The 22353-nt window shown below is 41.4% G+C and overlaps 1 protein-coding gene across 1 annotated transcript in view; it reads left to right on the top strand.

Annotated features, from left to right (window-relative positions):
* Window positions 1–22353, top strand: part of MYO3B (myosin IIIB) — a 392885-nt gene that overhangs the window by 78130 nt on the left and 292402 nt on the right. Inside the window, exon 8 of the mRNA XM_042446679.1 lies at window positions 2198–2343. Coding sequence (XP_042302613.1) covers window positions 2198–2343 — 146 coding nt within the window. The remainder of the gene's footprint in view (window positions 1–2197; window positions 2344–22353) is intronic.

The raw sequence follows: 22353 nt of genomic DNA, 5'->3' as shown, positions 1-22353 counted from the left end.
TGCCTGTTACAGACTGCCAAAATAAAGCTGCTTCGGGTCTCTTTGGAGGTATGCTGTTTAAATGATGCATGCATCCAAAGAATCTGGAAGCTGCATCAAAGCTGCACTCCAGTGCTTAGGAACGGAGTGTGGCTTTGGTGCGACCTCCGGACTCTTAGGACCCATGCATCATTTAAATAGCATACCTCCAAAGAGACCTGAAGCAGCTTTATTTGGGCAGTCTGTAACAGACCTAAGTTAGTGATAAGATGGATCTCTCCTGGTAGGCTATTCCATAATTTTGGAACCGCAGCAGTAAACGCCCTATAAGAAGTTGTCATTAACCTAGTGTTATGATGTTCCAATAAATACTTCCCAGATGTTCTGAGAGTGTGGGGCGGATTGTGTAGGGAGAGGGGTTCCCACAAGTAACTCAGGCCTGAGTCATGTAGGGCTTTAAAAGTAATAACCAACACCTTATACTGTGCCTGGAAGCTAATTGGGAGCCAGTGAAGAGATTTTAACACAGGTGTTATATGGTCAAACCTAGATTTACTGGTGACTAATCTGGCTGCCCCATTTGAACCAATTGAAGCTTCTGAACTTGGTATGAGGATAGCCCCAAACAGAGCGCATCACAGAAATCTAAACGAGAGATTACAGTGCATGTACCACTGCTTCAAGGTCCTTTTGGTCCAGGTAGGGATGCAGTTGGCGTATAAACCAAAGCTGATACCAGGCACTCTTGGCCGTTGCATCTATTTGAGATGACAACTGCAAAGACGCATCCAGGAGTACTTCCAAACTGCGAACCTCATCCTTTAGGGGAAGTGTGACCCTGTCCAGGACTGGTTGACAAAACTCCATCTCTGGACTTGGGGTACCTATCGCAAGTACCTCCATTTTCTCTGGATTCAACCTGAGTTTGTTTTCCCTCATCCAGCCCATTACCGACCCAAGGCAGGCATTGAGAGGAGAGATGCCATCCCTAGACACTGCAACAGTTGGAGACATAGAGAAATAGATTTGGGTGTCATCAGCATACTGATGACACCGTGCTCCTTGTTTCCAGATGATCTGACCCAGCAGCTTCATGTAAATGTTAAACAGCATGGGGGACAGAATGGTGCCCTGAGGGACACCAGATGTCAACTTGCTTTTAGAAGAGCAGCTGTCCCTCAGTATTCATGTCGAGGAACTACCTTTACCCTTTTTTTTTTACCTCTAGAGGGTATGGGGGCATTTTCACTATTTTGAGATTCCAAAAAAGGCCAGCCCTGGGCCTAAATTGTCCAGGGGGCAGAAAATGTCGTGGAAATGAACCACACACCCTGCTAGTGAACACTTTGGAGCATTTCATGGCATTTTTCTTAAAAAAACATTTTAAAAAAAAAAATCAAAAATTTCCTTACACACCACCTAGAGTGCATTAGCCCAATTTACAAAAAGACCTCTGAGGGTTCTGGGGGCCACAAAAAGAGCTTTGAGGACCACATGTAGCCTGTGAAGTTTTCACATAGCCTTTCGTAGACTTGGTCTTATTTTTCAGATGCATGGAGAAAGGCAAATGACCCAGGAAATATCTACTCTATGCATCTGAGGAAGTAGACCAATTCTACAAAAGCTTATGCTACAAGTTCTTTCACACAGTTAGTCTCAAAGGGGCTGCAAGATCCCTTTGCATACTGATATTCCAGATGAACATGACTATGAAGATTTTCACACGGCATCGTTATATCATTCCTTTATCGTCCCAAAAGTAGTGGAAGTGTCTTAACAGATAGACGATTCCAAAAGATTTTCACATGAGGCTGTTAGTGTTCTTAAATCATTGATATATCAGAATTCAGCAATAAATGATTACAAAACAATTTCAAAACAGTTACATTCACACACTGGTCACAGCAACGGTTTAAGAATGATTTAGCAATGATTTAAGAACACTAACAGCCTCATGTGAAAATCTTTTGGAATTGTCGATCTGTTAAGATGATTCCACTACACTTTGGGACGATAAAGGAACGATATAACGATGCTGTGTGAAAATCTTCTATGTCTCTGAATCAGAAGTGCAGTAGAAGTGCTTGAGCTGAATTAGATAACAAGGAAAGCATGCTTTTGTATGGTCTACTTGGACAAGGGGGAAATTATTAACTTGTGTCAGTAATGTATATTAACTTGTGTTAATGTAGCATCTTCCATGTTTTTTATCTGATAGGTCATTGCTTGTGAACAGCAGTATGACTACTCCTATGATGCCCGTTGCGATGTGTGGTCTCTTGGGATCACAGCTATTGAACTGGGTGATGGTGATCCACCTCTGTTTGACATGCATCCTGTGAAGACACTTTTTAAGATCCCAAGGTATGGCACTAGGTGGCTCTCTTGGCTTGCTACTTCACAAAGGGAGCAGCGTGTCAATAGTGAAAATACATATTTGGTGCATCATTGCACTGTATGTTACCCTAACTGGGAAATGTGTGCAAAGAGATGTTCTTGTTAAGAAAAGTCTCATTGACCGTGATTTACATATTTACAGTGAAATATTCTGTGTTACAAGGGCTCAGCATTTCAATAGGCACCCTTAATACATTGAATTTGCAGAGTATATTGGAAAGATGACTTGTTTCCCAAGAACTAAAGGTCTTTATTTATTTATTTTTTAAAAAAATACATTTTAAAGATATTTTTTCATTGAAGATAATGTTTGGGTTGTTGTGCAACAAATATAATTTTGAAACTGTTAAGTTTCTCTCCTCTAATACTATTTACGCTTCCACACCCAAGGGTTGTTTTTTTGTTTTTGTTTTAGTTTTGGTGTTGTCTCCTAGCTGAAGGAGCCAGGTTTCCACAGGCCACTGTGAAATGTGAATTAATTACGGAGCAGTTGTGACAAAAAATGTGTGTGTGTGTGTGTGTGTGTGTGTGTGTAGGACTTCTCACAAGGGGTTGTCCTGGGTTGATTGCCAGTTGGGGTATATCTGCTTTTCCTGATTTTCCATTTTGCGAAAGGATAGCCACTGGCTATTAGCAATTTGAAAGCATAGATAATGAAAATATTTGACCTTTTGTTATCTGTACAATCACACAATTATCATGGGGCTTTTGACAACTTCTCCTGATTGCTATTTGCATTTCTGATTAGGTCTATTTATATGCAGATGAGGCTCTCCAACATTGTGCATCATATTATCTCTACTACACAACCCAGACGAGAACCACCATTGCTCTTTCTAAAAATTATTCAAACTTAAGCAGCAATTCATCTCTATTTTCCCCCTTGCACAGGTGTAGAACAGGCTGCAGCAATTAAGGCAGTGAGGGAGGCTTAACATTTTCAGACAAATGCCCATAAATTTTACCAGGCTGAGGCTGTAAACAGCTTTCATGAATAACAGTCATGATGGAGTCCTCTAAAATATCAGCAGGTGATGCGGAGACCTATGGAACAGGACGCAGTGATGTTTACCTTGCTGTGTATGATTTATCTCTTTCTAAACAGAATGTGGCTTGTAAGTCTGCATGATGAACGAATTATGGGGGATCTATTTATAGGGGACAAATAGCAAATTTAATAAATAAGTCTCTTAATAGCCTGTCTCTTTTATGCCATTGCAACTTCACTACTAGTGCAGAGTACAAAAGGTTTGGTGTTATTATGTTAGCATTTGTGGACATCATGAGGGACTGCATGGAATATTTTTTTTTCATTTAGAAAGATGTGATAACTCCAGAATCTGGCATCAGACATGTTGATGGAGCATTATGTGCTACAGCATTATATTTCCATGTTCCTCTTTGAAGAGACTTACTGCTGAAATGGAAAAGAACTGAATGGAAACATTAATTTTCCAGTGTTTTAAAAAGGTGTCTTTCAAGGTCAGGGGTATGTAGTAGCCTTACAATGCCCAAATGATTCTGTCTTCCATCTCTCAACACCATACTCATACTGGTGCTATAGGAAATGAAAGCAATAGGTAGAGAAACCAAAAAGTAACAACAATAATGTTAAAAAACCAGTACATTCATTCACTGCTGCCTAAACATGAGGCAGTGGTAGCTGTAGGTATTGGCAGTTGCTTAGCAACATCCAGGTGCCTTCTTTATTTTCCACCAATGTAATAGTTTATACATAACTCAGACGTCTAAATAAAATAGAAAATGTACACTGAGCAGAAATGCTCCTTGCTTAGTCAGTATATTGGGAAATAAAGAAATGAGTCAGAAGAAACCATTTTTCTGTAGGTTTCTGTGTATCAGAGGATGTGTGACATTAATCATGTGTCCACGAATGCTGGATTTTTCACATGATTAACCAAAATGTAGGGAGCAGTCTGGATTTGGACCCTGTAGTGGAGTGGCATGAAAGGAGGGGGTTTTCACCCTTTGTACCCACTTTGGTCCCAATCCAGGTTGGCCCACCTGTTGCACATCTGCTGCTTGCATAGGGAGAGAGTTTCAAGGAAAGTTTCACTGCAAAATACTGTATATTAATTATAGCAACAGAGTAGAACAGAACAGCATTTGATCGGGAAATAGATGAAGACAGCTGAGTTCAGAAACAGGACAGGCAATGTTATGAAGTATTGATTTGCTGTACCTGACTCATTTTTGCAAAGCAATTTTCTTTCTCTTCCTATTATTTTGACTTCATTAATTCTGCATGGCCATTTTTGCTGACTGGATTGGTCTGCCTCCTAATTGAGGGGTTGTAAATGCCACTCACAAGACACGGCTTGTGGCACCCTCATTTTTAGTAACCTGAAATGATTTCACCCCTACAATCAAAGCTACTGATGAATTATATTTTTGCATTTCTAGCAGCTTTTGCAGGGTACATAACTTCCCCAGCTAGAGACAGAGGTAAAGCTGGGCATGAATGTCTATGCATGGTGTCCCCAGATAGAATCTGGTGAAGCACAGGATTATAATACAGTAGATAATGGTAAGAGAACAGGAAGATCCCTTAGAACCTTGTGGCAGATACATCATAGGCATGTGCATGTGTGTATACACAGATGCACACACTTCACATGAGACTCGGAGAAAAAAAAATCACCCATCAACCATAACAGAATCTGACCTGGTTGCTAAAGTAGTGTTTTGTGGTAACTGTTTCCCCCTTAATCCACATTCAGTAATACCTTTATTAAGTCAACCAAAAAGGCACAAAAATGTGTGTAAGCTTTTGAAATCTTCAGATCTCTTCATCAGAAAATATGTTACCAAAAGCAGGCAAGGGACAAACTTGTTCTTCAAGCTGCATAGTCTGAGTGTTGTCTTGAAACTGTCTTGAGAGGGAAGGATTTGCAAACTCTTTCATGTTAAGTGACCCCAGTTAATAAGGCTAGCAACGAAGAGAAAACCGTTGACTACAAATCTTATTCCATATTCATGGCTCCATCTGGATTTCAGGAACAACACCCAATTTATTGTGATAGGGATGATGAGCCTGTATGAGCCTCAGATTTGCACAGATTTGCCATTCCAATACCTTTCTGAGCAAAGGAGCAGTGGTTTTGAAATGGAATGGCTTGAAATGACTAGTGATAAGAACATTAACCTATCAGTCAGGGACGTAGCTAGGATTTTAGGAAGGGGGGGGGTCCAGACTAAGTGCCACCATTATAATGGGGCTTGGGTGCGGTGGCGCAGCAGCACACACCATTCATTTTTCTAATGGAAGGGGGGGTCTGGACCCCAAGATCCCCCCCCCCGCTACATCCCTGTTTCAGTTAATTTGCAACAGCTAATTTTAGCTTCTGTCCAAACCACTCATTTTCAATTTGCAACAGAATCATGCAAAACATTTCACTCTCCCATGTGTTTGTGTGCCTGTGTGTGTGTACATTGCATTACAAAGAGGTAATGCTGTAATAAATAGCATTATTGCTTGCATAATGCCTGGAATGGCAAGAAACATCATGGACAGCAGCACTACTGGTAATAGCTTCCTTTGGAAGATAGAGTGAACAGGAACTGGACACTTCAGCCGTCTTTAAAATTGTTGATTTCTTAACAAATATACTCTTGATGTACTCAAAATTCAGATGACATGCTTGGAATTGAGAATTTGGATTGTTTACCTTGTGGTGGTTTGATGTAATGAAATGCAATAATGCCACATGCAGACATTGTTTTTGGTGGTGGAGAGAGAAAACTTGTTAAGGAAGAACTTAGAGAAGTTGTTTGGTGTGTCATTGCTGTTGTGTGCTTTCAAATCATTTTTGCTTTAAGGCAAAAACTATCACAGGGCTTTCTTGGCAAGATTTGATCAGAAGAGATTTGCCATTGGCTTCCTCTAAGGCTGAAAGAGTGTAACTTGCTCAAGATTACCCACTGGCTTTCCTTAGATGAGCAGGGATTTGAATCCAGGTCTTCTAGATCCTTGTCAAACATTCAAATCACCACACCATGCTGACTAGTAGCTCTCTATATAGAAGCATGGCTAAATCCTTCCTACTTATATGAAATACACCCCCACTGATTTCAGCTTTAACTATCTTATATGTACAAAATTACATACTGTATAGGAAAGGGTACAGACTTTAATGTTTCTTTTAAGCATTGACTACTGAAATGCCCATCCATTCAGCTTTTGCCCCAGCCTGGTGATTACCAGATGCTCCTGGACTCCATAGCCTGACAGCCTGGCTCATGACCAGTGGTCAGGATGTTGGGAGTTGTGCCCCAAAATGTCATCAGGAGGATGACAGATATGGCAGTGACGCCAAACTTTAGGCACAGGTCAATGAGATCAGTGTCCAAGTCCTGGCAATGATAAAGTTGCTTGATTTGAAATATTAGTGACATTCAGCACTGCTTATTTATAACATATACTTTTTAGCTTCTTTTCTCTAGATAACAATAATGATGTTATTTACTTGAGCCATCAACCCTTTTCTCCAAGAAACACACACACACACACACACACACACACACACACACACACTCTCAGGGCTGAAAAGATGTTTGTCTTCATGGAATAATCATTTTTAGTAGATAAACACTGCCTGAAGAATTTATGGACCCAATTTTACTTTTAAAATGGTTTGTTCTAATGACAAGCCAGTATTGGATAATCTTTTGCTTCATGTTTATATGCCCAAGCATACACACACAGATGGATGAGGTTAAAAATATATTCCAAATTACCAACTTTGCCAGACCTGATCACCTTCTATTCATAATTTAGACCCTTCTGTTGAAGATTTGAAAATATATTCTAGACAGATGACATGTTAACAGAATCATTTCATGGTTCAGTGTCTTCTCAGTATGATTTATCTTTATCTCTAGGCACTGGAGGTCCCTATTTGGGAGATTTATGAGCTAAGTCCCAAATCTATTTTGATGAAACAGAATGTGTGTGTTTATTGAAAAGTAAAATCTTAACATTTGGTTTAAGATGATGCTTCCTTTTCATGATCCATTTTGGAAGTCAGCCTGATTCATGCAACTCTTGTTTCAGATTCATATAATTAAAAAGACTGTGTTGTTGTTGTTAAGTATGGACTCAATACAAGAAGCACTGTAGGTTTCAGCCTAAATTTAACATGGAGACCAAAATGAAATTGAATCAGTGTGGGAACAAATGGAATGAAAGTAACCACTGAGAATTCCTCTTTGCGCAGCCAAGCTCAGAACATTGCATGTTTTCCCCATTTGCTGCTAAATAAGCTTTAAGTGCATTGGGGCAGCCCATTGGCTTTTTTCAACAACAAATTGCCTGGGATAATGTGCAGTAGACCTAGGAAGAGCAAGATTGGCTCTGTGGGATCACAGGGCTCCCAGTTTCATGATGATTCTCTGGTATGATGATATTTGTGTCCTTTCTTGAACTGCCTGCAGTCTCCACCACTAATTCATTGTAAGAAGTTATGTTTAAGCCTCATGGAAAGAACAGGAGTCCTATTGTGCTGAGTGAAAGAAAAGGATTTGAGGCTTGGAGGAAAGAAGACTCATTCCCCCATCTTTCCCATGATGTGACAATATAACTCTGTTTCATGTACAGCATGTTAACTGGAGAAATGAATTTACTTGTAGTTAACATATACACAGCAGTGTGTTTAAGAGCAGTGCTCCTGACAGTGGTGACCTGTGGACTGGTTTTGTGGACCATTAACTTCTAATACGTAAAGAATTTCCAGGAAAGAAAGATACATTTGTAACCAATGGGCACAAATATGGTACCAATGTCTGGTATAATGTTGGGGGGAATGTGTCTGTCCTTCACATCAGAGAGCCCAAGAAGCACTGTTTTCACAGTTAATTCTTCCTCATTTTAAACCCTGCAAATACTTGTGTAAAAAGAGTGAAATAGATTTGCCCCAATTTATATAATATTGTTTGGGAGGTATGTGTAGAAGTCACCCTGTTTTGCACCCATAGATGATCAAACAAACAAATATATTCTTTTAAATGCAAGTTCTGATCTGAGAAGGAAGGGAACTGCCTTATGACAATGTCTCATTATTTACCATTATGCTTTCCTTCTGTAATTAATTGATAGGTACATTTGCACTCAAGTCTTAGAAATGGGCCTAGAATGTCCCATCCTATTCCTGCAAATTCAAAAATCCCTCCTTTTAGTCTGAGACTAATTTTGAACCTGTGTCATGCTGTCACTGGGAGCTGGGAAAAGTCCAGTCCTGCTTATCACCTTTCTTCCTCTCATCTATCGCCCACCTGGCATCCTGTCCCCCCCCCCCAGCTTCTCTTATCGCTGCTCCAGAAGCAGGAGATCAGAGGGAGGGAGGGGAAAGATTTTCATCCTTCCCTTCCACAATATCTGCAGTGACTAGGGCAATGAATGCTGAGAAATTATATAATCAACAATTGCTTCCTCTTTCACGACACCCCAGATCTGTTGCCTGGAGCATCCAGCTCATTCTGCCAAACTTTTGCAAGATGATGATGATGATGATGATGATAATAATAATAATGAAACTTTCCTTAAATAGACATGCAAAAGATCTCTTGTTTCTTTTCAGATTTGTTGTGAGTGCTGCTTCCTAAAGCAATTTCACTTCTTTATGTTCCTTTAAATAAATCCATCAATGCCTGTGCAGAAAGCATATCTGTGGGTAGGAAGAACAAGAGATCTTACTGCTCATGGAATCACATCATTTACCATTTTGAATTGAAACGGAGTTGCCTGCTGGTATTGTTCTGGGAATCCATATGCAGCCCTTTTGCTGAATTATATACTCACATGCTATTTCAGACAGACAGCCCCTACATAAATTATAAGTATTCAGAAGCTGTTCTATAAATAAGTACAAGCTGCTGTGATACAGTACAGTGGTACCCCGGGATACGAAATACCCACGTTACGAAATTTCCGGGTTACGAAAAAAATCCATTGAAAATAATTGTTCCGGGTTACGAAGGTTATTTCGGGTTACGAAAAATTTTTTGGCGCTTTTCGGCGCTTTTTCGCACGAAATCGCGGCTTTTCCCCATTAGCGCCTATGGCATTTCGGCTTGCGAATGCTTTTCAGGTTACGAAAGCGGCGGCGGAACGAATTAATTTCGTAACCCGAGGGAGCACTGTAACTGCAATTTTGTTTTGCTCTAGTGAAACTTTCCACGCTGACAAGGTCAGGCCCTTGCAGCATGAGTGCAGAAAGTGGTGAAGGACATCCAACACCCTGGAGTGGTAAAGGAACAGCTACTAGTTGAGGAGATTAGTGGACCATCTTTTAATTCCAGGCTAGGCATGGGAAGTAAATGCACAGGGTTGGATTCTATCGCACAGCTCTGTCCCTGGACAGTACTCATCCCATTCTTTAAAAGGTCCAGGAGAAGCCCAAGTCGGGTACGGGATGAGTACTGCCTGGGGATGGAGCTGTGCAAAAGAATCCATCCTTATGTATTTACATCTCATTCCTAGCGTGGAAATAAAAGATGGTGTGCTAATCTTCTGAGCTGCATGCCTTCAGCTAGCCTGGCTATTCGTCTTCTGTACTGTGAGTTTCACAAGACTTGCACCTGGGGGCGGGTGGGCTCCCCTTGGGACCCTTATATGGCAGTAGAAGAGGGAAGGTAATTACCTTCCTTGGTAGGAATTGTCCCTGTATGGCAGGGAGGACAAAAAGACAGACAGACAGACAGACAGACAGACTTACAAAAGCAGCACTTAAAGTTATGCCATTCTATCTCCAATGCTGTTCGACATCTACATGAAACTGCCAGGGAAGATCATCCAGAGACATGGGTCCTCTCAGTATGCTGATGACACCAAAAAGTATTTCTCTGTTGATATCATGTGCCTTCAATTCATTTCTGACTTGTAGCAATCCTAAGGCAAACAATCTATTACAAGGTTTTCTTGGTGCGTTTCTTCAGAGAGGGTTTGCCATTGCCATTGCCATTGCCATCTTCTGAGGCTGAGACAGTGTGACTTGCCCAAGTAACCTAGTGACTTTACATGGTTGAGCCAGGATTTGAACCTTGGTCCCGAGAGTTATGGAACGGTGCTCAAACCATTATGTCACACTGCCTCTTATAGATCTCTGTGCCTTCAGTAATAACATCAGCTAAGGATAATATGTCTCTTCTGAATTCTTGCTGGAGAAGGTAATGGGCTGGATGAGGGGGAAAAAACTGAAATTGAGTCTAGCCCAGACAGAGGTCGTTACTGTCAAGTATCCTAACCTGGGTTTGAAAGTGCGTCAGCCAGTCCTGGATGGGGTTACACTACTCCTGAAAGATTGTATTTGCATCCTCAGAGTACTTCTGGATCCCTCACCCCAAATGACAACTCAGATAAATGTGATGGCTAGGATTGCTTATTATCAGCTTCATCTGTTACACCAGCTGTGCCCCTACCTAGAGTTGGAAGAACTAAACATTTTGGTAACCTCAAGACTGGGTTTTTGCAATGAGTCGTACATTGGGCCATCACTGTACCAAGTTCAAAACTTAATTTAGTTCAAAATATAGCAGCCAAATTGATAACTGGTACATCTTGGAGTGATCATATCATGCCAATACAGTCAGCCCTCCTTACCCACAGATTTTCTATCTGCAGATTCAAGCATCCACAGCTTGAAAATATTCCAAAAAAGTATAAATTCCAACTAACTTGATTTTGCCATTTTAGATAAGGGACACTATTTTACTATGCCATTGTATTTAATGGGACTTGAGAATTCATAGATTTTGTTATCCACGGGGGTCCTGGAACCACACCTCAGCAGATAACAAGGGCCCACTATATTAAATTCACTTTACTGGCTGCATATTTAGATCTTCCAACTCTAGGAAGGGGCACAGATGGCGTAAGAGCTGAAGCTGATAAAAAGCACTCGCGGCTGTCACATCTATCTGAGGTGGTAGTTCGCTTTCAAGCAAGGTACAAAGTGTTGGTTATTACCTTTAAAGTCTTACATGGTTTGGGTTTAGGTGAAGGTTACCTTTGGGATCACCTCTTCCCATATAGTCCATCCTGTACAGTCAAGTCATCTGCGGGGTGTTTACTCCAGTTAGTCTGGACTTGGGTTGCACTTGCAACTGTCAGCCAGAAGACTTTCTTCAGCTGCCCTAAACTATGGAACAACATATCAGAAGAGATTTGACAGCTGAATATGCTGTCTGAATTTAAAACAGCACTAAAGGATAGTCTCTTCTGGCAGGCCTATCCAGATACTGTTAAATTATAAATTTTAAAGTATGGACTGGTATGTATTCATCTTATATGGTCATTCAAACTGATGTTATGTGTTTTTAACTAGTGTATCTGTTGTATTTTGTATTTTAATCTGTTCTTCCCAGCCATGACCCATAGATATAGGTAGGATAATAATAATAATAATAATAATAATAATAATAATAATAATAATAATTTGTTTGACAGCACTGTATGTGCTGGCAGCTGTCCAGTTATTTTTTTTATCTACCCCAAAATCTCCCAGCCAATCACTGTTTTAACATCCTCAGTCAATAGCACAATGGCTTAAGACTCAAGTGGTGAAAAAAGAGCTGGTAATGGCATTAAAGAGATTTAATTCCTCTTGACTAGGATGCTAGTTCACTCAGCTGAACCTTATAAATTATAATACAACAACAGAACAAGATAAATGGAAGACAATCATTGTGATAAAAACACCAATTCTTTGTCAGCACCGAATTCCCAACCTGAATGTCATTTGAAAAAATAATGCCCTCGTTTTTCAGAAGATTGCCCAGGGCAGTAGGGCTCTGTCTGAATGCAGGTTTTCCAAAACTGAGCATTTTTTAAAAAAATGTGTGCATAATTTTACATTAGTATTTATTTATTTATTTATTTGATTAATGTATACTCCATTTTTTTTGCAAAAAAAGGCAGTCAAGGCAGTCAACAAAAATATTAAAATAAATGTTAAAAAGCAAAATTTTAATTATGGCATAAATACAAAACCAGAAAGATAAAAACAAAATGACAGCATAAACAGACAGCACTCGAGTAGTTTCATTCTCAGACCAGCTTACATTTCCATGACTGCCTGAATAAAAAAATGTATTTGTCCATTGTCAGAAGGTCAGTAGATAGGGCAGTGAACTGATCATCTCTGTCCTATGGTTCATGCTTCAGGGAGGTACTGGTCATTTTATAAATGTATACCCTCCAACATTTCACAGATGAAAATTGCGCTGTTTGGGGCTAAGTAACATCAGAGTGTGGTCAAGATGGCAAAAAGTTTAATGAGGCGAAGTTGCAGCAGTATGGTTTTGCCTGAGCCTCTGGGAAGGGCAAGATTTCACCTCCCCCTCTTCTCCCCTCTGCAGAGTCAACTAAGTGGAAAGCATTTTTGCATTTTGAACACAGTATGCAGCTATTCAAATAAGCTAGTTTGCAGCCATTGAAATAAGCTGAGGACAAAGGAGAAAAGTATGAGGAGAAGAAAGCAGGACATTTTAAAAGCAACTGAAAAAGTAGGACAAAAAATGAATAATCAGGACTGTCCCTGCCGAATCCAGATAGTTGGAGAGTATGTAAATAGTTCCTGTTTTTGGAGACATTTGCCATAACTATGCTTTCCCCTTTTAAACATTTAAAAAAGTCTTTACATTTACTTTGAAATCAGCAGCAAGAGCTTCCTTTGATTATTACATGACTTATATTTTTGAAATATATAAAACTGCAACTGGTTTATGAGCACCGATTCTGCTTATGAGCATTGAGTTAGTGGTTATAGGACTCTCTCTCTCTCTCTCTCTCTCTCTCTCTGGTGTAATAGGTAGATTACAAATGAGTTAGCCTGGGAATCAGATTGCTCTGTACAATTTAGAAGCCACGTTTTCAATTTATAAATTCACATCATTATCAAAGCTGGTTGAAGGGCTATGGATGCCTTATTAGTGAAGGTCTAGATTGATCATCTGCTCTTTGAAACAATTTACCTGGAGGAAAGGGGGAAAGCCTTCCAATATAGAACAGAAATACAACATCACAATTAATTGAGGTACTTTGTAGCCTTGGAAACAATGTGAGAGCTGTGAAGTGAGCAACAATTATGTGTAATTTTTAGCTTCATTTTTATCACCAAGGTAACCAGAGCCCATTTTCCACTCTAAATGTTTCAGAGTGTCTTGGGTAGAGAGACACCTAAAGCTAAAGAGGCTGGTAAAACAGTTCCATTCTAGCCTGGCTTGTTGGTTGATTGCGTATGATGACTTGGCAGCTGAAGTGTGTGAACCGATTCCCTGAAAAGCACTGGAAAGTAAAATGACAGTTTTCTATGTGACATTTGATCCATGATGATTCATTAAAACTGGCAAGTCATCACTTGATTTTCCAGTTATGAACAAGCTTGTGTAAACTGGTTCATTTCTAAAAAAAAACCCAGATTTTTTTTTAAGTCTTGTGTCACTGTAAAAACAGATTTATTATGGCAAAATCTGAACATAGTTAAAACTGAACCAGTCACTTCAGCACCATGCCCACAAATTTTGCATTTCTATAGTTATTCATATAGTTTGATTATAAAGGCCTTTCCTGAGCACCAGTTCACTTTGTATATCTGAGGAAGTAGACCATGTCCATGAAAGCTTGTGCTACAACTTTGTTGGCACAGTTAGTCTGAAAGGTGCTATGATCCATTATAAGATGAATGTGTTAGTTTTTTTAGATTCTTTTTTTGATTGCAGTAGACTAACACATTTACCCCCAGAAACATCTGAATAGAGTTCCTGAAGACAATTTTGAGTACCCAGATGGCTGTATAAATAAATGAAAACTTCTGGTTTAGTTCCAATGATCCAATTGATACGTTAATTTCTGAGGTACCAAAATACACATGTGATCACATGGTTACAACTCACAAGAGTCCTCACAAGAGAGGAAATTACAGGTTCCACCAGGCAGAGAGTTCCTGGCATAGTTGGTCTTATTATTAACTGGACTACCATTTAGTTCTAGGAATGCCATGCAAATGGTATCTCTTCTCTCTTTTACTCCTTCACTTTTTTTGCTTATGAAAAAACACAAGAGAAATGGGAGTTAAAACTGAAAGACAACAATGCCTAGCCACCACTATCTAAGTAAAAGTCTGTGGGTCTCTCCACACAGGTCAAAAGGCCTATGCCCCAGATGTTTCTGGGGGAAATTTACATGAAGCCACGGGAGAGATCATCCGGAGGCATGGGGTGGAGTGTTATCAGTACGCTGATGACACCCAGATATATTTTTCCATGTTTTGGTCTTCAGCTGTGACTTCAGATGACGTCTCGCCTCTCAATGACTGTCTTAAGGCAGTAATGGATTGGATGAGGGAAAACAAATTGAAGCTGAATCCAGACAAAATGGAGGTACTTATGGTATCGGTTCCGAACTCAGGCATCGGGATACAACCTCGAGTCCTAGAAGGGGTCACACTCTCCTCAAAGAACTGTGTTCGCAGTCTGAGGGTGCTCCTAGATTCGTCGCTTCACATGACAAATCAGGTGAATGCGACAGTCAGGAGTGCCTGTTATCAGCTCCGGCTGATACGCCAGCTGCACCCTTTCCTGGAAGTCAGGGACCTTGAGACCGTAGTACATGCGCTGGTAACCTCACGTCTTGATTTTTGTAATGCACTCTACATGGGGCTACCCTCGTGCTTGGTCCGGAAACTTCAATTAGTTCAGAACATGGCAGCCAGATTGGTCTCTGGTACATCCAGAAGAGACCATATAATACCGATCTTAAGATCACTCCACTGGCTGCCCATCAGTTTCCGGGCCCAGTACAAGGTGTTGGTTATTACCTTTAAAGCCCTAAATGGTTTGGGTCCAACCTATCTTCGGGACCGCCTCCTTCCATATAATCCTTCCTGCACACTTAGTTCCTCAGGGGAAAATTTGTTACAGCCTTGTAAAACTAGGCTGTCAGCGACCTCCCAGAGGACCTTCTCAGCTGTTGCTCCCAGATTGTGGAATGGTCTGCCAGACGAGATCCATCATATTACCACCCTAAACAGCTTTAAAAAAGCAATAAAGATGGATCTCTTCTGGCAGGCCTTTCCTGAATAGTTCTCTGGCCATCAGAAGGAAAATCTAACTGCTGATCTCCGACTTCACCATAATAATAATAATAATAATAATAATAATAATAATAATAATAATAATAATAATAATAATAATATGTCTTATTATAAAACCGCTATTCCAAGTAGATCATAGCGGGTAACAAGTGGTGCTCGGGTAGAAATTAATTCGTTCCCGGCCGCTTTCGTAACCCGAAACGCTTCGTAAGCCACTTTGCCACTGGCGTAATGGGGAAAGGAAAGCCGCGTTTCGTCGAAAACGCCGAAAAAAGCACCAAAAAGTTTTTTGTATCCCGAAAAACTCTTCGTAACCGGAACAATGATTTCTAGGGATTTTTTCGTATCCGAAAATTCGTAACCTGGGTATTTCGTATCCCGAGGTACCACTGTACAAGAAAAATTAATAAAAAGTCAAGACAACAATCTACAATAGATACCCTTTTCTTCAGGCCTAGCCCCTGCTTGAAGCTGGGCCGCAATTGCTCTCTCCTCAAACCGGCTGAAAGTGTGAAAGATGACAGTTATGGAGGGAGGGGCACTCCTGTCTTCAGGCCAGCCTCTGATGACGCTGGGCCAGCCTGTTATCTCCTCCCGGCCGAAAGATGACAGTTAGGGAGGGAGGCCACTCGTCTTCAGGGCCAGCCCCTGATGATGACTGGGCCGGCGCCTGCTCTTCCCTCAACGGTGAATTGAACCTGAAAGATGACAGTATATGGAGGGATGGGCACTATGTATTCAGGCCAGCCTGAATGAAGCTTGGGCCAGCCTTTTCTCTCCCTCAACGGCCGAAAGATGACAGTTATGGCGGGAGGGCGCTCTGTCTTCGGCAGCCTCTGATGACGTGGGCCCAGCCGTTCTCTCCTCAACGGCCGAAAGATTGAGTTAGGGCGGGAGGGCACACTCTGTCTTCAGGCCAGCCATGATGCCGTTGGGCCGGCCTGCTCTCTCCCTCAACGGCTGAAAGATGACAGTTATGAGGGCGGGCACTCTGTCTTCAGGCCCAGCCTTCTGATGACGCTGAGGGGCCGCCTGTTCTCTCCCTCAACGGGCCCGACCGAAGGATGCCCGTTATGGAGGGGCGGGCACTCTGTCTTCAGCCAGCCTTCTGATGAGCTGGGGCCATGCCTGTTCTCTCCCTCAACTGCCGAACGATGGGGCAGTTTAAATGGGGGCAGGTAGGGCCCACTCTGTCTTCAGTGCCGCCTCTGATGACGCTGTGCAGCCTGTTCTCTCCCTCAACGGCGAAATATGACAGTATGGAGGGAGTGGCACTCTGTCTTCAGGCCAGCCTCTGATGACTTGTTGCCAGCATGTTCTTCCTCAACGGCCGAAAGATGGGACAGTATGGAGGGAGGGCACTCTGTCTCCGGCCATCCTGATGCCGCTGGGCCAGCCTGTTCTCTCCCTCAATGGCCAAAGATCACAGTTATGGATGGAGGGCACTCTGTCTTTCAGCCAGCCTTGATTGACGCTGGGGCCTGTCTCTCCCTCAACAGCCGAAAGCATGCCATTATGGAGGGAGGGAGTTATTGTATTGTTTTTTAAGTTGTTTCTGTTTTTAATTCCACAATGTTTAACTGTATTTTAAGAGGGGGTGGGTTGAGGGTTTGGACTTATATTTTAACTTTGTCGCCGCCCCGATTGCTTTTTTAGAGAGAGGCTCGGGATATAAATAACTTTTATTATTATTATTTATTATGCCCTTCCCCCCGACTGCATTTCATTCCTGTCGGAAAATGCAGGTTCATTCGTCCAGGCAGGACCGGGCAAACCAGATGCAGATCTGGCCGATCCCAGTCCAAATGCTACCCGAAGACCGAGAAACGGCCAGAATACCTCAACACCTTCTTGCCTCAGTTCTCCGAAACCGACACGGGTGCTCAACTGAGGATAATGGAGCAGAGGAACAGAATCGGGGACTTTCCGCACAGAATAAAGTAAAGAGATAGTAGCGGAAACACCTATTAATCTAAATGAATTTACGTCTCGGGACCAGATGAACTCCTCAAGGTTATTAAACGGGAACTGGCAAAGTCATATCGGAGCATTGGCAATAATCTTGAAAACACTCCTGGAAAACAGGAGCGATCCAGCCGATGGCGGATGGCAAACGTTGTCCCATCTTTTCAAAAAGGGAAACAGAGGATCCCCAACAATTATCGTCCAGTTAGTTCTGACCTCAGTTATAGGACGATTCTGGAAAGCGCAGATCATTAAACAGAGGAGTCTGTAACATCTAGACGCATGCCATAATTCAGAAAAAAGGTCAACATGGGTTTCAGAGAACAAGTTCCATGCCAGACAAAATCTAATCTCTTTCTTTGATCAAATATTACCAGTTGGTAGATGAAGGGCATGCGTTTGTGGACTTATAGGATATCTGATTTCCATACTGCCTTTGACAAGGTTTTCCCATGACATACTTGCAAACAAGCTGTAAAAGTGTGCTAGACAAAGGAATGTATGGATCTGTAATTGTGACCGGCCGAACCCAAATGGTGCTCAACAATGGCTCTTTTCATCCTGGAGAGAGCAGTGACCAGTGGGTCCACAGGCTGTCCTTGGCCCGTGCTATTCAAACATCTTTATCAATGGACCTGGATGACAGACTTGGGAGCATACTTATCAATTTGCCTAGACACCCAAATTATGGGGAATAGCTATCCCCATAGGACAGGATCAAGATCCAAGACCTGAATAGACTCGAAGCTGGGCCAAAGCTAACAAACTGAAATTCACACACAGAGAAAGAAATGTCAGGGTATGCATTAGGGCGGAAAAAATAATAAATTCCTAGATATAGGATGGGGGACACTTGACTGAACCAAGACTAATGGAAAGGGATCTGGCGTCCAGGTAAATCATAAGTGCAATGAATCAACAGTGCAATTGCAGCAGCTAACAGTCCAATGTGATTTTCGGCTTGCATCAATAGAGTATAATGTCTACATCAGAGAAGTAATAGTGCCACTCTCTCTTTGCTCTGGTCAGGGCCCCACCTGGAAAATTGTGTCCCGTTTGGGCAACACAAGTCAGAAAGTGACATTGAGGAACAACTGGAGGCGTTGTCAATGAGGGCGCCAAAAATGGTGACGGGTTGGGAAAACCATGCCCTATTGAGGAGGACTTAGGGAGCTGGGTCTGTTTAGCCTGGGAGAAACGAAGTTAAGACGGTGCTATGATGCCCGTTTACATATTTGAAGGGATGTCATATTGCAGAGGGAGCAGCTTGTTTTCTGCTGTCCATCGCACAGGACCGGAACAATGGATGCAGCTCCACGGAAAAGAGATTCCACACTGAACATAGGAGAACTTCCTGCCAGTAACGGGCCTCGTTGGACAGTGGAAGCGACTCCCTGGAGGGTGATTAGAAGTCTCCTTCCTTGGAGGTCTTTTAAAAACAGAGGCTGGGCTGGTTCATCTGTCAGGGATGCTTTTGCTTTGGATTTCTGCATGGCAGGGGGTTGGTACGGCTGGGCCCTAGTGGTCTAGTGGTCTCTTCCAACTCTAGATTTCTGATTTATGAATTAACCTGTTCGTCTACAACGACTGTTGTTTGCTGGGCGTTTCTCGGAACACACCATGAGGACATCATCAGCCCTTAATAAGCCCATGTGTCCTGTTTACTTGCCTCCACCTTTCATGGCCTGTGATGTCAGTGGTGGATCTGGCCCACAGGGGCCTATTCAGGCACCCCATTTCCACCTTATGGGGACATGATGACATTATTCTCAGCAGAATTGCAATGGTGGAGGCATGTAGGAGGTGCATGTTCATTCGAGGCGTTCTGTGACCTGGCCCAGTAGGGAGTGCATTGTAAAACACCCATCGTCCACCATGCAGGTCCTTGGGATGATCTGGCTCCGGCCCATGGGTGCTTGGCCTGTGTTATTCTGCCTGCCTGTTTAGGGCCTATGCTGAGCAGGTGGTAAATGCAGAATTGTTCTTCCAACAATGGACATCCTCCTAGAGTTATTATTATCTCATATGTTGTCTGTACTTGACTTTCTTTTACCTGGTTTTGATACAGTGTATGCATGCAATGCCATCTTGTAGGCAATTCATTCCTCTTGAAGAAACCCCAGTCTGTCATTTCATTGTATCATAAAAAATTGTAGTAGTTAGTAGTTTACATGTCTTACTGCACCACTATGTGTCTAAAGCAACGTGTATTCTTCGCAGGGTCAGCAAAAACCACTTGGTCTATTTGTTCATTCGTCATTATTTGCCCGTTTGTATTTTGCATGCATTGTCCATAGTTATCAAAATGACACTATAATTGTAATAAAGAGTAGTTGATGACAAGTGAGAAATTCATTCTGTCACTCCTTGCTGCTATGTCTATGGAGTTTGTTTTTTTTAAAAGAAGTTGTGCTTTGGAAAAGTGGCATAACTTCTGAGAAAAATCACAAAGTTAAAATAGTTCAATATAATATAGTGTTGCCTGACCACTTGAAAATGACTGGACTTATTTTTCTTCAGGTATTGTCAAATGTGTTTCTTCTCTACCTACCCCCATCCCATCATTGCCGAGGTTAGTTAGGCACTAAAATTAAAAGTGTCTAAAACTGACAAAAAAAGTGCAGGCCTTTCAGTTTCTGGAACACACATACCACCTTGTAGCTGCCCCAACCCTCCAGAATTCAGTGGTCTGTGGGTTGCCAAAAGAAAAAAACAAATGCCAACAGTAATATCTAGCTTGTTTTAAACCAACATTATTTTAAGTCTTCTACCAGTACTTTCATCTGGTGGTTGAAACAGAACTACTTATAGTGAAATCCGTGCATATTTTTAGAGATTATAAGCCAGCATAGTGGTAATGATTTGAGTGTAGACTTATGTATGATCCGGTTTCAAATCCCTAAAAGGCCAGTGCGTGCCCTTGCGGGATGTTCACTCTTCAGCCTCAGATGAAAGCAAAGGCAAAAACCCTGCTCTGAAACAAAATTTTGCCAAGACAACTCATGATAGGTTTAGCCTTAAGGTATATAAGTCAGAAGCTTTCTCTCCGGTCATGTGCACAGAGTATGGCTTTACCGTTTCTCTTTTTTGGGATGTTACGTCCCACTGTGTCCCAGTGCTTTACCATCGTTAACCATATACAGAGGAGCTTTGTAGCACCTTTGAGACTAACTGATTAGAAAAGAAATGCTAACATGGAGATTTGGTTGATTGAGGCTATTTTCTCAGATGTTCTAAACATCTAAATGTGAATATGAAAGTTAGCCTCACAGTTAAAAAAAGCACTATGTTACCAACTTCTTTCATTCAGTTAGTTCCAAGGTTCTACAAGATCCTTGCATATTGCTTTTCTAGACTAATACAGCTCTATCTTTGAAACTTCTGTAGTAACCATGTTTAAGATAACCTCAGTTGATTTATATTTATATTTTTCTATTGATTTATATTGCAATTTCTCCCAACATTGGCCCTAGCATTTTAAAATTATGTCGTATTGATTTATTTCATAAAGAATGCAGGATCTTGAATACAACATGTCCTACCATGCGATTTAAAGAGTCTTAGAGGGCCTGAAAACTAACTTCCTTATTCAAGGGACTGAGTTTGGCTGTGTACAAAAATAAAATTTGTATATGTTAGCCTTACCATAATGCTTTCTCGCTTCTAATTTTTTTTAAAGGGAGTCATGCAGTGATTATAACCTTTTCTGAAAACTCAGAGTGCTTCCTGCATAATTTTGCAACTGGATTATCTTTTGGAATGGTTTCTGCTCATCAGTATGGCACCTGACCAAAAATTACTCCAGTGTTGGAGATTGCCAGCAATTGCTGATTAAACATTGTTTTTAAAAATCTGTTTGTTATTTGTCCTTTCTATTCTCTCTCACTCTCTCTGCTCTCAGATTACTGTATTGGTTTGGAAAGATTTCGTTCTGCTTGTCTTGTGACTGTTGCAAAAAATTTAAGTTTTCAAACTTCATGGCAAGGTGACCGTTAGGAAGAGAACAATGCAAGCGGGAGGGCAGTATTTGCCAATTTATTTTAGGAAACGGCAAAAGAAAAGCAGCATAATGGCCATGTTTGTAATGAATTGGAATGATGATGTCGAATGTAATATAGTGTAATGTGATGCTGATTGTATCTCAGCACCCGACATTCACGATTTTCACACCTAGCACTTACTGTGGGGTAAGTGCTGGTAAATGCTGGTAAAACATCAGAAAACAAAAGAAAAGCTTGTGGCTGTGAAACCTAACCACGTTTTGACATGTAGGAATCATCCCCTCACCTGTGGTATCTTGAAATCATTTTGCAGCAGCCAATTTTGTATTGAACTGAAACTTTGTGTTATTAGGAAAATTGGCTGCTCTGCCAAAAAATATTCAAGGATTACTAGAGGTTTTGAGGAAATGCTTTCCTGACGTTTAAAAAGCGCGTCAAGGTTTCCACACCACGTGCCACTGCCTAACGTTTACCGGTTGTTTTACGCGCACCCACGGTAAGCCACTGGTGTGGAAAAATCTTGTGTCATGTCTGTTCTCCCTAAAGGGGAATATCTATGTTTGTATATCTATAAGTGCATATCATAACTCGCCTAATGGTACCCAAAAGTGTGCTCATTTCCTGTAATATCTTGCGATTCCAAACTTCCGGAATGTAAAGGGAATGTCATGTTAACTGCCTGTTCTGGCTTACCACCATCAGAATTTGAGCACTCTTGGGCCGAAATGATACTGGAATCCAGACAAAAAATTCAAATTAGCTGACAAGCGTTGAGGCCCCTCACTCCCAGGGGATTTTGGAATTTTTATGCATTTCTCTTTAATGTCTGCTTCTTCTTTTCTTCTTCTTCTTATTTATTATTATTATCTTATATTATTATTATTATTCGTCTTCGGGGTAGG

This window comes from Sceloporus undulatus, chromosome 1, assembly GCF_019175285.1.
Source record: "Sceloporus undulatus isolate JIND9_A2432 ecotype Alabama chromosome 1, SceUnd_v1.1, whole genome shotgun sequence".
NCBI lineage: Eukaryota > Metazoa > Chordata > Lepidosauria > Squamata > Phrynosomatidae > Sceloporus > Sceloporus undulatus.
This window is presented reverse-complemented; position numbering and strand designations above follow the sequence as displayed.